Source organism: Triturus cristatus, chromosome 5_1 (genome assembly GCF_964204655.1).
Source record: "Triturus cristatus chromosome 5_1, aTriCri1.1, whole genome shotgun sequence".
Classification (NCBI taxonomy): Eukaryota; Metazoa; Chordata; class Amphibia; order Caudata; family Salamandridae; genus Triturus; species Triturus cristatus.
In genome coordinates, this window is record NC_140587.1 from 224,519,452 (window position 1) to 224,535,322 (window position 15,871).

General features: G+C 43.7%; 1 protein-coding gene across 1 annotated transcript in view; it reads left to right on the top strand.

Annotated features, from left to right (window-relative positions):
* Positions 1–15,871, top strand: part of COL22A1 (collagen type XXII alpha 1 chain) — a 1,010,593-nt gene that overhangs the window by 772,337 nt on the left and 222,385 nt on the right. The window contains exons 30-31 of the mRNA XM_085604869.1: positions 5,671–5,733; positions 15,774–15,827. Of these exons, the coding sequence (XP_085460995.1) occupies positions 5,671–5,733; positions 15,774–15,827 (117 nt within the window). The remainder of the gene's footprint in view (positions 1–5,670; positions 5,734–15,773; positions 15,828–15,871) is intronic.

Below are 15,871 nucleotides of genomic sequence, written 5' to 3' on the forward strand. Positions count from 1 at the left end.
CACCGAAGCTGAGCCGTTTGTACCGTCGGAGGCAAATTTGCGTAGAAAAGGTGGTTATGTAGGGACTTTCGGTCGCCAACTCCAACTGGCGGTATCCAGACGTCAAGCCAAGTTGAACCATTGTACCCCATTCAAGTCTGCCACGATGTCATACATCGTTGGGGTCACGTGCCTCTCCCTCTGGATGGTCTGATTGGGAAGCCTCTTATCGACACATAAATGAATGGCACCAGGATGTTTCGACTTTGGCGGGACCACCACCGGGGACACCTACGGGGTGGGTCTCAACACCTTTGCGATGACCGCCAAGTCTTCCAGGTATTGCAGCTCCTTTTCCACAAGGGGGCGGAGATGGAATGGAATGCGCCGGTGTTGAAGCGCTCTCGGCTTGATGGCCTTGTCGATGTGCAGTTTTGCTTGGTGCCCCTTTAGTCTGCCCAAACCCTGTAATAGTTGTGGGAATTCACTCAGGATGTCCTCTGCATGGGTGTCGTGCACCTGCTTGGCAAAAAACACCAGCTCTGGGTCTTCCACGGTGTGGCATCCCAGCAGCGTTCCCTTTTTACCCATCGGTACGTGGAATCTGGGCTCCACAGAGTGTTCTGAGCTTGAGACGTCGTACTCAATCACTCCTAGTAGCGGTATAGATGTAGATTTTGGATGAACTATGTGCAAGGGGCTTCTTGGGTGACAATCTCTTGTATTGATCCGAGTCCATTACATTCACGGATGCACCAGTGTCTATCAGTGCATGCACTGAGGTCCTGTTGACTTGTATATCGCACATCGGAGTGGGGTGCTTCTTGCGGCCTGGCTGTCCCGCAAACGAAATAGCAAAAGGGTCGACATCATCCTAGTAGTAGGCGGTGGCTCCCTGTTCTTTTGGTGTTTCTGTGGGTTCGTTGACTTCAAGCGTTAGGTGTCGTAGGGTCGTGGGCCGTCCTCTGGATGCACCTCCTCCGGAGCGTCCTCCCCCACTTCGACAGATGCTAGCATATGATTGGCCTTGCCACATTTTGAGCAGATCTGTCCTCTGGCTGGGCATCGGTCTTGCGCTTTGTGGTCGAAACTGCAATGCCCACATTTTCAATTGGGCCTACCCACTGTGGCTCACCCTTGTCCAAGTCCAGGTCCGGGATGCCGTGGTAACGCCTCTACCGTCTCTTCCTTGACGTAGACCATTTTTTGTGTTTGAGCAGTCGGAGTGTTGTGAACACAGACGGCCTTCATCTCTTCCACCCATCTGTCTGACAGCTCGTGAGAGCGGGCTAGGATGAGGATTTCATCCAGGGATATTCTGGGTTGGCCAAGCATCTGGCGTCTCAGCTCAACGGACTTGCATCCCTGGATAATCTGCACCCTAATTTCCTCCGTATGATCAATGTTTGTGCACGCTAACTTCCTCAGCCGGGCGTAGAACATGTTTACCGTTTCCGCCTCCGTTTGCCGGGCCTGGCGCAGCTTGAACCACTCATAATCCGGGTTCATTTGCGGGTTGAAGTATCTGTTGAACGCCACGATGGCTGCGTCATGTTCATGGGCCGCCCCGGTGTCAGGCAGCACCTCGAACAGTTCATAAACTCAGTCGCCACCAAAATGCATCAACAGTGACCGTTTTACCATCCTATCCATCTCTCGGGTTCCTGAAAAGTAGTTGTTTAGGCGACCCACCCAGAGCTTCCATCTTGGGGCGACAGTGGCGGGGTCAGCAAGCTGGCTGAACAGGGGTATAGGGGTCACAGATGCATGTGAATATGGTGTTGGCTGTGCTTGTGCCTGCGGCTGTGGTGGTGGTGGCGGGTCTCCCATTGTGTGCAGATGCTTGTCCCTTCCTGCGGGATGTGGGGCCCTGCGTGCCGCGGGCGAGGTGTTGCTGTGTCTTTATCACCGTAGAGTGAAGGACCTGGGTCTCTCCTTGCTCCTGACCTGTGCTGTCTTGGGCTCTTATGTCACTCCTCCCCTGGGCCTTGGGGCTGGCTTGCCCTTGTGTTGGGGCTATGTGTACCCTCTGATGGTGCTCCTGGGTCAGGTTCAGGCTGTGGTTGCAATGTCGTTCTGGCCCAGTCTTATTGGCACTTCTCTTCGCCCTCGTGACAAGTCTGGTGGGGCCTGCGGCTCTTTTTCAGCCTCCGGACGGCAGGAGATGGGCAGCGCGCAGGCGCGCAACACCCATTGGGCTCACCGGGCTTCAGCCCCCCCCCGTCATGTGCGTCAGCCCGGCTGAGACAGCCTCGCGGGCTGGCGTCCGTCTGATTGCAGCCGCACCTGAGTACTTAACAGGTCTTTAAAAGACCATTTACTCGTTAATGAGGCTTTTGTTGTGTGTTCACCCCTTCTTACAGCCACTCTGCCTATGGCTGGAAGACTTAGCCCCCCCCGAAATCTTTTTCAGCCCCCCCCGAAATCTTTTTCAGCCCCCCCCGAAATTTTGCTCTAGTTGCCCGCCTGGCAGCGCGTTGTAGTCTTTAAGGCCCCGCGCCGTGCGTCTCGTGCAGGCCGGGCCCCGCAGTGTGTTGCCGTTGTTGTGGAGCTCTTCCGCTCCGAGTCACATGCGCTTAGCCATGCGGCCCGGGATGGGTCAGAGAGTTGCTTCCCTCATGGCTGCACAGGATGCCCCAGCGGGGTGCCGAATCTGGGCAGCAACGTAAGAGGAGCTCAAGCGGGAGCGCCGATCTTTCCGACAGCTGAGTGGCACGCCTGGAGCACACCGGACGACGGTGTGTTGCAGCAAGGGGGAGAGAGGGAGCGTGGATCCGTGCTCCCCTCATCGCCAGTGTAAGGCGCGGGCCTCGGATATTCAGTGGGCCTTCGCAGCGTGCTCAGTAAAGTATGGATACACACTATACTGCGTTTTCGACCGAAGGTTACGTGTGACTTGGGCCCCTTTATTTATACCCTCGGACCGAGCCCGGTCACGAGGGATGGTGCAGAAGATACAAAGTATAGCAAGAGCCGGATGGCTCTCTACAGCAGGCAGGGCATGACTTTTGTTGTAAGCTGCTATATGCTGACCTCGTGACGTCATCGCAGTGCCACGTTCCAAGTGACTAAAATAAAGAAAGCTGCTGAACTGGAGAGCACTTGGAAACTAAAAGGGTTATTCACAAGCGTCCAACCTACAAAGTAAGATGTGTCCATTGCCCCGAGGCGAAGGAAGAAAACCTTAACGCCTTTTTTGTTGTTGATATTTTAATGATCATCTGGGGAGACAAAAATGTTACTCAGGTTGAAGGACCCATAAAGGTCAAAGGGGCATATTATCAAGCACGGCGTTAAAATTATCGCCGCTTTAGCGGCCGAAAACTGCCGCTAAAGCGGCGATAATGGGCTTGATAATATGCCGCGGAGAATTCCCATAGAAACCCACGTTGACACCAGAACCTGGGCTTCTATAGGAATCCTCAAGGGCATATTATCAAGCCCATTATCGCCGTGTGCCGCTAAAGCAGCGATAATTTTAACGCCGTTCTTTGATATATGCCCCAAAGACATTTACATTTGTCGAAAATATCCACTGGGCCTTACGCATGTCGCATTTTTTCTTGGGTGCAGAAAGTAATTTCAATGCTACACTAAGGGGATTTGAGCTTCACCAGAGAACCAGTGAAACGCGTGATTGTCTGTGAGGCCTGTGTAGACAGACACCCTGTGACTCCCTGAACAGGCGTCTGTCTCCTTTGTTGACAATCACTCTCTCTGTTTCTGAGACTGATTACAGATACAATATGCAACAGTTATCTGACATCCTACTGGAAGGGATGCAGTTTCCAGGTTGATCACCCTACACTACGAACATAATTAACAATAAATGAAATCTGCCAATGTAGGCAATGCACATGTGTTTTGCTGCCCCTGTGCAGTGACCTGTCCCTTCACGCTGCACAAAACATTTTGGCACGTTCCACCTCACTTCCGCGTTTAGAGAAGTGTTACTGTGGGAGGGCTGAGTAATAAATCAGCGCATGGAAGAAAACAAGACTCGTCTTCAGTCGTTTGTGGATAAATGTCTCCATGTATGCACTTAACAATTGCACCATTTAAGATCGTGCAGTTTTCCCTCCAGAAATACATGATTTCATACAAGTATTTTTGTGTGGCGCTGTCTATCGTATTTTGAAACACACACAGAGTTCATAAAAATATGTATTCAATTCATTTTGTATAGACGTTCATACAATAGCTTTTTAACACAAATCATTCGCAAACGCACTGACTTTTAGAAAGCTACCCATTCGGCTTACTGTTCCATCACTAAAATGTGTCATAATCTATAACGTTAACAAAGAAATGTTAACTGCAGCTACAAATAAAAAATCCATGAATGAATGATTACATTAAAAATAATGTGCTTATCTATAAACAATTCACTTGATGGTGTGTGCAGTGTAACTAGCTGACGTAGTTCTAGTACAGATGGATGTTTCTGGTCTCAGCAGTCCCACTTCCACTCAGCCCACTCCCTCCACATTTTCAGAAACAGTGAATCCCAGACCTCCATCTCATCCATCAGGCCCAAGACTTCCATTCCACCTGGCTACAGGCTCCAGAGCAGACCTTTTGCCCCATAGATATCTCAATAATGTCTCACAGACCCCACTCCACATCATTTGCATGCCCTCTACATCAGCCACGGGTCCTCACCTCACCTCCCATCAATTACAACAATCATGCCCTGGAAGCTTAATTTCCAGACTCTCTCTAAGCTCCAGGCCCTGCATCACATTCCAAGTATTCCATCACTATCCCGGGTCAGCTATTCAGGTCCATGGCAACATCCCTCGGGGCCGCTTTCCCAACCTCGGATAAACGAGGACCTTCTCAGACCCTCCCCCATCACTCCCAGCACCACGGTCTCACTCTCAGGCCCCAGCTCCCACCCCCAAGTCCTGAGTCTTGCATTTCCAGGCCCCCTCACCCTGTACTACGTCCTCTAAACCCATGGACACTCATCTCAGCCCGAAGCAGTCAAGTAAATTTGGTGTTCAAAAATATTGAGGTTTGATATGAGTGTGGCAGCTTACGTACCCGATACCAGAGTACCCTCATCTGAGCAGCAGGGCTGCTTTAAAAGAGACATCTGGTGAATGATGTCACAATAGGTCTCAGAAGCCACGCCCTCGTCATCAAATTAAGGCGCATTCTAGAGTGCACATTGGTAACGTGTGTTTCACTGGTCTGAGTGAAAAAAACAAATGAAAGCGCGCGGGTTTGCGTTTATTTCGGTAAGCAGGATTTAGAAGCGGCTGGCTGCCCTTTCCTTCAGTCCTTTATTCTCTACAACTTTTAGAAAATATTATACAGCTTCTCTTCTTACTTACATTTGTATACTTAATTGTATTTTTATTATTGATCTCTCCAGTGAGTGTTCCTTCTTTATCTGTTATTGTTTTAAAATAGCGTGACCACCACTGCTTACTCACATATTGCAGAATCGACGAAGTGACATGATACAAACTGTAATACTGACATTTTACCACGAGATGGCATCAGTTCAATATGTTGAGTTTTATCTTACTAAACTATTTTAACAGTCAGGCATAGGATCAGCAGTACAGTATGGTGCAATATATACCTTACTGAGCCCAACAATCACAATTCATCTAAATACCAGGAATAGGGGTATAGGTAATAGTATACATTCTTATATGCAAATCTTCTCTCCCTTTATAGGGGGAGGGCGGCCTCCCAGGGCCAAGTGGAATACCAGGCCGGCGAGGAGAAAAAGGCGATAAGGTAAGCATGGTTTTTATAATAATTGTGGGCCCAAATCACAAATTTTACTCTATGAAAAGAAATTCGTAGAAATTCAGGCTTACAGGAGGAGAGCCGGTCTTATCTTCGAAAATATCTTTTTCAGTATGGAGCTGTGCACCTAAATCAGAGAAACTCATGAAGGGGGCGGGTTACTATGGAAACCGTGAAATTAATGTTAGAACTAGTAGACACACTATATACATGCCATAAAGACCGCAGTGAAAAAATCATATTTAAGATTTCGAGGGACAAATAAACACTTCAACAACCCGTGAAATGCTGCTGTAAGTGCATCACTCTACAATTAGGTGAATTACAACACTACTCTGGTGTAATCTATGCCAAAAGCACTTAGGGCCACATGTATCAACCTATATCTCATTCACAGGTGGTGCGAATCACTAAATTTAACTGTTTGGGAATGCAAAATACCCTTTTAGGATGTATGAAAAGCTTTAGCAGTGCATTTTTGGTGATCACAATTTTTTGCGATTACCTAAAATTACTATTACATCTAGGGAATCAAAATTTGCGATTCTCTAAGCACATGTATCCAGCATTTTCTAAATGCAAGCTGTGAAATTTTTGAAAATGCACAAAACATGCATTTTTGAAAGTGCCATGTAACGCACACAGGCCCCTAGAGAATGTGTGTGCTTTAAATGTGCACATTTGTTTTGGGGTTTTTCAGGGTGCCTTAGGCCCCCGGGCACCCTTGGTTTTCCATTACCTAATTTGCGATTACCAATTAGGTAATCGCAAATAAGTAATACAAAACCATTCTCACCTATGGGCGTTTAGACCTACAGGAACAAATGGACTAGTATTACCTAATAGCAATTACCTAATTGAGATTGTGACACTGTAGGGATCGCTATTAGGTAATCGCTATTTTCCCACATACCATTTTACATTCCTTAAATAGCAATTACCTAAAATTCGCTATTTAGGGAATGCAAAGTGGATTTTTAATTCATGTGGCCCATAAGCTTTCAGTATGAGTGGACTGTTAAGTCTGATAAAACTGGTGTCAGTAGTTACCGACCTCATTAGAATTATGACATATGCGTTCACACGGCAACTAGGTTTTGTTTCTCCGAGGGATTCTGGCTGTTGAAAGCATCAGAAATCTCTGGGTGAAACTCTGGAGCAAAATCAGAAGTTACTGGGGGAATCGGACACAGAATTACAGCTTCCCCCAATATTCCTCATTTTTAAATGGAAGTCTCAAGAATCAACCTATATGGCCCGCTGTTAACTCTTGCCTCCCTGGAGTTACAGGACCCCATGCTATTGGTAACTGTGGGAGAGAGATGAATGACTTAACAGGCTGCAGTCCTGGTCAGTCATAAGGGTACTTCTATGCGACTTCTATGCAGTTTAGAACAGTGTGCTGCCACATTTTGCATTGTTTAGTCCTTGCACTATCTGTGGGCTACTCCTAAGTCGTAACTTAGAGCTCTGCTGCATTAAATGAGCAAAGTCCTTTCTGCCGACATACTACCTACCTCATCGAGCTCGCATCCTGTCTGCAGGTTGCTAACTAAACTTCACGTATATGAATATTGTTGACAGGTGAATATCAAATATAGACATTAATTTGCACAACACTCCCTTAGAAAATCTATAATGGACAGTTATTAAGCATTCATCATATCATCGTCAAGCTTTATTCGGCCACAAAAACCATAAATGCACAATAAAAACAATCAATCAATCAATCAATCAATCAGGGAATTGTAAGTGAGCTACTCACCCGTGAGGGTCTCAAGGTGCCGAGAGGGGGAGGGGGGGCGCAGATGTGTTTAGCCAAAGAGCCAGGTCTTGAGGGTCTTCCTGAAGGTGTTCTGTGGAGGGGGTGCGTCTTATCTCTGCCGGTAGCTCGTTCCAGGTCTTGGCTGCAATGTGAGAGAAGGATCTTCCGCCTGCACTGGCTCTGTGGATGCACGGGTTTCGGCCAGTGCGAGGTTGGAAGAGCGGAGGTTTCTTTTGGGTATGTGAAAGTTGATTCTGTCATTGAGGTATTTGGGTCCATTATTGTGTAGACATTTGTAGGCGTGAGTGACGATTTTGAAAGTGACTCTTTTCTCCACGGGAAGCCAGTGGAGACTTCATAGGTGTTGGCTGATGTGTTTGTGTCTTGGGATGCTGAGGACGAGTCTTGCGGCAGCGTTCTGTATTGTCTGGAGTTTGCGGAGTAGGGACTTGTATATGCCGGCGTAGAGTGCGTTTCCCTAGTCCAGTCTGCTGGTGTTGAGTGCGTGGGTGACTGTCTTCCTTGACTCAGGTGGGATCTTGCGGAGGATGCGGAGGGTGTTGAAGGAGCTGGAGGTGACGGCATTGACCTGTCAGTTCATGGTGAGTGCTGAGTCCAGTAGGATTGCGAGGTTCTTGGCGTGGTGTCTGAAGGGCTAGTTGGGCTACCGAGGGCGGTCGGCAACCCGGTGCTGTCCAATGCAGAAGGGGTGGTACCAAGGACAAGGACTTCTGTCTTCTTGGTGTTGAGCTTCAGGCCGCTGTTGGTCATCCAAATTGCGATGTCTTGCATTCCTTTCAGGAAGTTGAGTTTGACAGTGGTGGGGTCTTTGGTGAGGGAGAGGATGAGCTGGGTGTCATCGGCGTAGGATACGATGTTCAGGCCGTGTTGTCGGATGATGGCTGCGAGGGGGGCCATGTAGGTGTTTAAGAGGGTGGGGCTCTGTGGTAGATGTGAGGGGGCAGGGGCTTAAAACTATCAAATCACAATAAACTCATGCAAATATCAACTGGCCCCACATTTAAAAGAAAAGTACGAGTACTTAAAGAAATATTTTAAAATCCCAGTGAATGACACCATTTCATGATAACTCTTCAGGCTTACAGATAAAAGTCCTTACACACTCATTACCTTGAGCTAAAGTGCTTCTCAGTTTCAGTGCTTGGGTAATAAAATTTAAGACTGAGCGGCATATGATTTTGGACTCCAAGCGCTGGAGGAAACACAAACCCTCCTGGTGATTATTACGAAATCTCCCTCCTAAAATTGGGCACAGAAACCGTAACCTAAGAGAAGAATACATTGTGTAAAAGAGCATAAAGTGCTTCATTGATTGATGTGATTTCCCATCACATGGACAATAAGGTAATGATTGAAACCATGTACCTGGCAATGGGAAAGCCACCAAAAAGAGAATCTTGTTCCTGCATAACCTAGTCTGGTAGAACCTTAGCTCGAGTTCATTTACCCAGGTCAAAAAGGGCTCCATAGCTTTAGATGTAGAAAGTGGCACTTATGATTGAACCGTGAGGAGGTCTAGTACCTTCATTAGCCTAGCTTCCTCACTATATATGAAATATATTTTTCTTTTATTAAATTCTTTGCATTTTGGGGTATTTTATGTGGTTCTACAAAAAAGTCACTCAGTCCCAGGTCACAAAACGAGTTTTTAATGTACTTGATTCACAGTATAGCAATCATATTACTTTGCACGAGGCAATCTTTTATTATATTACAGGTGAAGCTCAGTTCCTGTGTGTTCCAAATTTTGCACCATAATTGAATGGGGGCCTTTCCTACCGTATCTTTCAAAAACCCCACGCTCAACTCCTTTTGAGTAATAAAACTTGGAGTGGTCATTGGGGTCCCTAATAATCTATTTGAACATTTATTTTCTGCTCCTTGTAGAGCCTTAGGAATAGAATAGCCAATTTTGCAGCCACGTATGTGCCCATATTGAGAGCTTTGCAGTCATAAAGCATAATCATTTCTGCAAGGGTTTTTGTCCTAACGTCTTTGCAAAACTGAAAATGGATTCAGAATTTGCCTACATCCCCTGTCTTCTCTGAATTAGTAAACTTTCTCAGTTCATTTTCTCATTAGACATCAGACCTAGATAACTAAAAGCTTTTGTTTATTGAACCTCAGTCTCCCCAATAAAATATTTTTTGGGCAGTGTATTCTTTGGGCCACAGGTCATAACATAGGATTTCTTTAAATTCACCTTCAGCTTCAGATCTTGCATAAAATGGTTAAAACCATTTAAAAGTGATTGCCACCCATTTACTGTGGGCACAATTAAAACCGCATCGTCTACGTATAATAGTACAGGGACTAAGCGGGTACCAATTTTGGGGACATCACAGGTTCAAGTAATTAAAAAGGTCTCCAAGTCATTTATATATGCTATAAATAAAAAAGGGGCCAAAATACAGCCGTGTCTGACTCAAACGCTAGACTTGAATAGGGGATGTATAGTCTCCTTGTTGCGTATAGCGGATCCTCATATGGATATTTTGATGTAGAGTTCTTAATACATGAACTAATGCAGGGTCAATCCCTGCATGAACCAAGACTCCCCATTAAATGTCCCTGTCCACCAAGTCAAAGGCACAGCAGAGGTCCATGAAGGCAATATGTATGGCCCCTCTCCTGGCCTTAGTATATTTATCTAAGATCAAAGTTATGTTCAGAGCTTGCACGGTGGTCCCCAAGCCCAGGCGAAAACCACTTTGCACTTCCGTGAAGAATGAATTCTCGGTCGTCCACTCCTCTAATTTTGCTAAAATTACCCTACCAAAAATTTTAACTGAGGTATTTAATAATGAGATTGGCCTGCAGTCACATTTCTTAAAAATGGGAACGGTGATATATTTCTTCCAGGTCTCTACAGTTCCTTTTTAAATAACTGTTCTAAAAACATTTGTTAGCAACGGGCCCAGATGTCAAGGCTATGTTTTAAAAACTCTGCTGGGACCCCATCCGAGTCTGGTGCCTTCCCAGTTACAGAATTTAAAATTGCTTTGCGAACTTCACCTAATGAAATAGTCTCACTTAATTTTAGAAGTTCTGGGAGTGAAACCGAGAGTTCAGTTACGGCTAAGAGATTGATTTCCTCATTGTTTGAGCTAAAAATACACAAGAAATGCTTTATCCTTTCTGGCTCTAATATGTGACATTCAATTTCCGTGATTGAACTTCCAGAAAGGAAAGGGCGGTTTGCTATCTCCCAGAAACCCCTATTATCTTTAAGGTAGACCGTCCTTTCCAAATCCTCCCAGGCTCAATTTCTTAACTCAGTTTTCCTCTTTTCTATTAGTTGTTTGTAATTCTCTCAGTCCTGGTTAACTGCAGTTCGATCCCGTGTAATGTGATTTCTCATCTCCTTTCTTTCATTGACATCTTTCCTACTGTTCAGCCTGGTTGAGTGTAGAATGTGTGATGATGTCATGAATGCATGGGTTGCTCGGAGATCTGGTGTGTCAGTTGAAGATTGCAGGCTGAGCAGCAGGGAGGCTGCTCCTGGTGGGGCTACATTATACCAACTAATCATCTTATCCACCATTCTACATCTTGTGTAACTGGAACTTTATAAAGCACCATCCTTGGAACGTTTCTACTTGATTACTTGTGGACTCCTTTACTTCAACAATTAGTAACTTGCATTAGTGCTTTATAAGTGTTTGTGCATTTGTGGTTATACAAAAATTGCACTTGGGGGTTCGATGGAGGTCTATCAGTGGTAAGGGCTTCTACAACCAATCTACATATCTTACTAAAACTATTTTGTATTCCTACCGAATCAGTGTCATCTGCAAGGCAACCCAGAATATCTGCCTGGGGGTTAATATATCCCTAAATGTATACATCAAGATCACTGGTTGCATAACAAAAACTTTGTAATAAAAATTAATTAAGATAATGGTGATGTTTGTCCTAGTTAGGGTCAACTCTAAAATCAAATAATAAGGGATAGACTTCAACGTCTTGGCCTCAAGGTTTATAAGTGAGCATTTCCAAGTCAGAGAACAATACAATCAAGGGAAATAGCCAGAACTGTTGGACAGATGTTTTGGTAGAACAACCCTCGAGAGAGGCATAGAATGTTTACAATTCCAAGTAGGTTTAAAGCTGTGGCAAAACATATGTCTGTCGGCACGAGTGGCTCGGAGTCCATCGTGGTGAACTCAGAGACTTTGTATTACTATTATTATAGATAATATTATTGTTGTTATTATTATTATGTTTATTGTTGTTATTATTATTATGTTTATTATAATTATTATTATTGTTATTATTCTTAATATTATTATTATTATAGCTATTGTTGTTATTATTACTACAAATGTTATCATTATTGTTATTGTTATTATTAGTATTACTATTATTATTATCATTGTTATTATTATTACTATTTTTATTGTTGTTACTCTTATTATTTTTATTCTTATTCTTATTATTAGTGTCGCTGTTATTATTATTAGTGTTGTTGTGGATTATTATTTTTATTATTATTGTTATTATTATTGCTGTTATTATTAATATGATTTTTTTATAATAATAATAATAGTTATGATGATGGGTATTATTATTTTATAAAGCTCACACACAATATATAGGGTAGCACGATAAAAAATTGTCAGGTCTAGTGAAGTGGAAAGTTGGAAGTGGTTGGGCACAACACTGTTGTGGACAAAAACCCTCACTCGCCCGAGGGTGACATGCTTCATCATTGGGTTTCTCCAACCCACAGGGACCGCAAGGTACCCTGTGTGGGCTACGACTTAATCCGAGAGGGAAGGAGCAGGAGTGCGGAGCACATAATTGTTCTACCAACTCGAAATGAGGAGGGGCAGAGTGCTAAACAATAAGTGAAGCTAGTGTATTAAAAACTAACTACTTTGAGGTAACAACTTTATTCCTCCTTCCTAAGTGGTAGTGATTAAAATGCAAGTGAATGAAGGGTTATAGATATATACCCTCTTAAATGATCAACATGTTTCTGCCATGATGACTTAAGCGTTCGGGGCATTCATCAGGATCAAAAAACAGTCACTCTGCGGTATCAAGTGTAAAGAATAAAAATAAAAGGGATACTTAGGCCTTTATTCCTTGACCATCATGCACTTGCATAGATGAATATGATCGGTCAGGGGGCTCTGTAAAATAATAATAATACATCCCAACTTAACAACAACCTTTCATTTTCTATAAAAGCACCACTTATCAGGTATAATTCATATTTCGAAAAGGTGCTTACCTAAGTGTGGTTTGTATGTGCCAACTCAACCTTCTACCGGGTATCTGACCATGTCCGTTTTTCTAGTAGAAGGTTAAAAATAGTATGAACACATAGCAATATTGATAGCCTACTGCAGACGCCACAACATAGCGATAACTAGATAACAAGATGGTATCTATTACATTGTGTTGGCCCCTAATGTGTCCTGTAACTTATGGATAGTGTAAAATTGTAATCTCCTAGTGTATACTGCCCATCTAGTAAATTACAACGAGAGATACTTGATCTCCCCTGGCTGTATCTAACACTAGTTACTGTTCACCAGGTTATTGTAAACCCATCTTTAGTTTCTAGTCTGGTGCTCGGATTGCCCGACAAGTGACTAGAACTTGTTTTTGCAGTAAAACCTGAACTGGATGTGACTAGTAAATCATTACTACCCCGTACCGATAGCCACTTTATACGGTATGGATTTTTCGTCGAACCCGACCAGGGACAATTCTCCAATACCATACAAGAGGCGATTCTCAGCTCACCTTTTGTAAACGCACGTCTCCTCCTGATTCCTCGGGAGGGAGCACGGCGGCGTTCTCTGTGTACGAATAAATACCCAGAAGAGAAAGACGAGCGTGCTGGACGCACCGCATTCATGTCACGTACACGCTACTGGCGTAACCATGGTAACAACGTAATCCCCCACCATAAACATCCGGCCACAATTACGGCCGTCTATGTAATTCTCTATTACACCTGTTTATTGCACAAAAGAAGTATAAAATGTAAATTTCTAATTCAAAAATTAGAAGTAGAATGTACATTGGATCAAAAATACTTATTTTCAATAACACACGTGTGCGCACTAGTGAGGAGCCTATAACGCGCGCATCACGTGATGTAATAAATGGATGTCATTACTATCGGAAACTCCGCGATACAATGCTGCAAGCGTACCAGCCCTTTCTCTCTTATCAAGTGTAATAATCAGACCCATTCCTAGTCTGGGCTTCTATTAGTAAAATGTCAATCTGACAGGGCTGAGTGATGTAATACCTCTGTTACAGGGGGGTATATACCTGAGTATCAAAAATATATATTTATATTTAAAAATTTAAATCCCTCCTAGCTGGGACTTTACAGCATCTAGATGGACCACATATCTTTATTATCATATAGAAATATTAGTTATTACTCGGAACTTCTGTGATGGATAGCGAGGTGTCAATATGGACTCACCATGCAGCCGCAAGGTGAGTCACAAGTCATCTGTCTTGAGAGCCCACAGCACACCAGGGTATGTCATCATTAAGGCCTTTAAGATGACTCCCCAATTTGAACACCCATCTTTGTTCTCTGCGGAACAGCACGGTTTCTATGGGTCCCATGTCTCTGTGGTAATGAGGTTTGTCCAATACTACCAATCTAAGGTCTCTCTCTGTGTGACCCACATCGAGAAAGTGCCTCGTGAGTTTCGTGTTGGAGTTCTTCCGTTTGATTGAGCTCTTGTGTTCAATCATCCTGGTTTTGACTTTACGGGTTTTCATACCTATGTAGTATAACTTGCAGGGACATTGTATCAGATAAATCACTGCTTCTGAATTAAAATTGGTGTGACTAATTAGTACCCAGGGAGATTTAAACCCAAGTCAAGCTGGAAAGTACATGTGGTCAAATGGCAAACCACACACTGGCCACAAGGAAAATGACCCTGAACCGGTGAACCAGTATTAATGGTCCGTACTTGGTTAATTGCTTGTGCCGCTCTCGGCAACTTGGTAAACTTTGTTTTACCAAATGACATTGTTTATGTTTGAGTGTGATTAATTAGCATTCTCAGTTATATTCTGCCAGTCGTTGTAACTGTTTTTGGAGACTGATCTGGGTCTTCGAGATCAAAACAAGATCATCAGTGTAAATTAACTGAGAAATGTTCTTATTGTCAAATTGTGGAGGACCCCCGCCATCCTGATTAATTATTGGAGTTAAAATCATCAATGTAAAGTGCAAATAGCAAAGGTGCCAATCCTTGGCGTTGATCCTTGAGCTCCAGTTAGCTCCACTTGGGTCCAGGTATCTTTAAAAAAAACTTTTTTAATTGTAGAAGGGCAGCATCGTTTCCCCATTGAAACAACTTTAGCCAAAGCCTGTGTCTTGAAACCTTGTCATGAAATATGGTTTCTATATGGTCTGTGGAACCCATACTCACCTCATGGCTCACCTGCAGCCCCTTTATTCAGCAGCACCCAGCTAAACAATGTAGCCTTCAATAAATTTGTAAGCATGATTAAAAATGTACCAATAAATTCTCTCCCACAACATAAGTAACATTTATGGTTTTGTGTTCAAAAGAGATAGGTAATTGTTGCTTTCCTGTGTGTCACAAACCTTTTCTTTTATGTCTCTTAGGCGTAAAACATTTCTAAGTTATACATGTTCATATCCTATTCATGGCGGAAATTCCTTTTCTATATCCTTAGGAATTCTATTCCTAGCTATTGCTGACTTTATCACTATTAGACATGTTCCTTGTTCAAATTATTAGCCATATAGGGGTAAAACTTCTCTAATATACCAGCACCTTTTTAGGTGTCATGGTAACAACATACTACATTTCCCTAATCCACAGCACCGTCCTACAAACTTCCACATCAGGGGACATGTAATTGGGACCCACTAACACCTCTATTCCCTTGTTTCTTACACACCCCACCTCTTCATTCACTCCTTTACACACTCTTTCATGCTTATGTAAATCACGCCCTCAAAACACCCAACTCCCTATGAGTAAAAGTGCAAAGAGAACACAGACCTTTTTTTCTACTAATTCTATTGGAATATTTCCTGAATATTCCCATTTTGGGGATTTTGCAGCCAGTTCACAAATGCCTGTAAGAGTAATTACTGCAGAACTCCTTCTTTAGATATTCCACAGATCCTTTGAGAGTAGGCCCATACCCACTCCAAGTGCAGCATGCAATAAAGTTGCCTAAATTCCTGTTCCTGTGTTTTTTCCTTTGTATGCAGGGTGACTCCGGGGAGTCTGGAAAAGACGGGTCGCGGGGAGAAAAAGGTGACAAGGTAGTTATTGTGTTTTATTTCTGTTTCGCGTCTACTTCTTAATC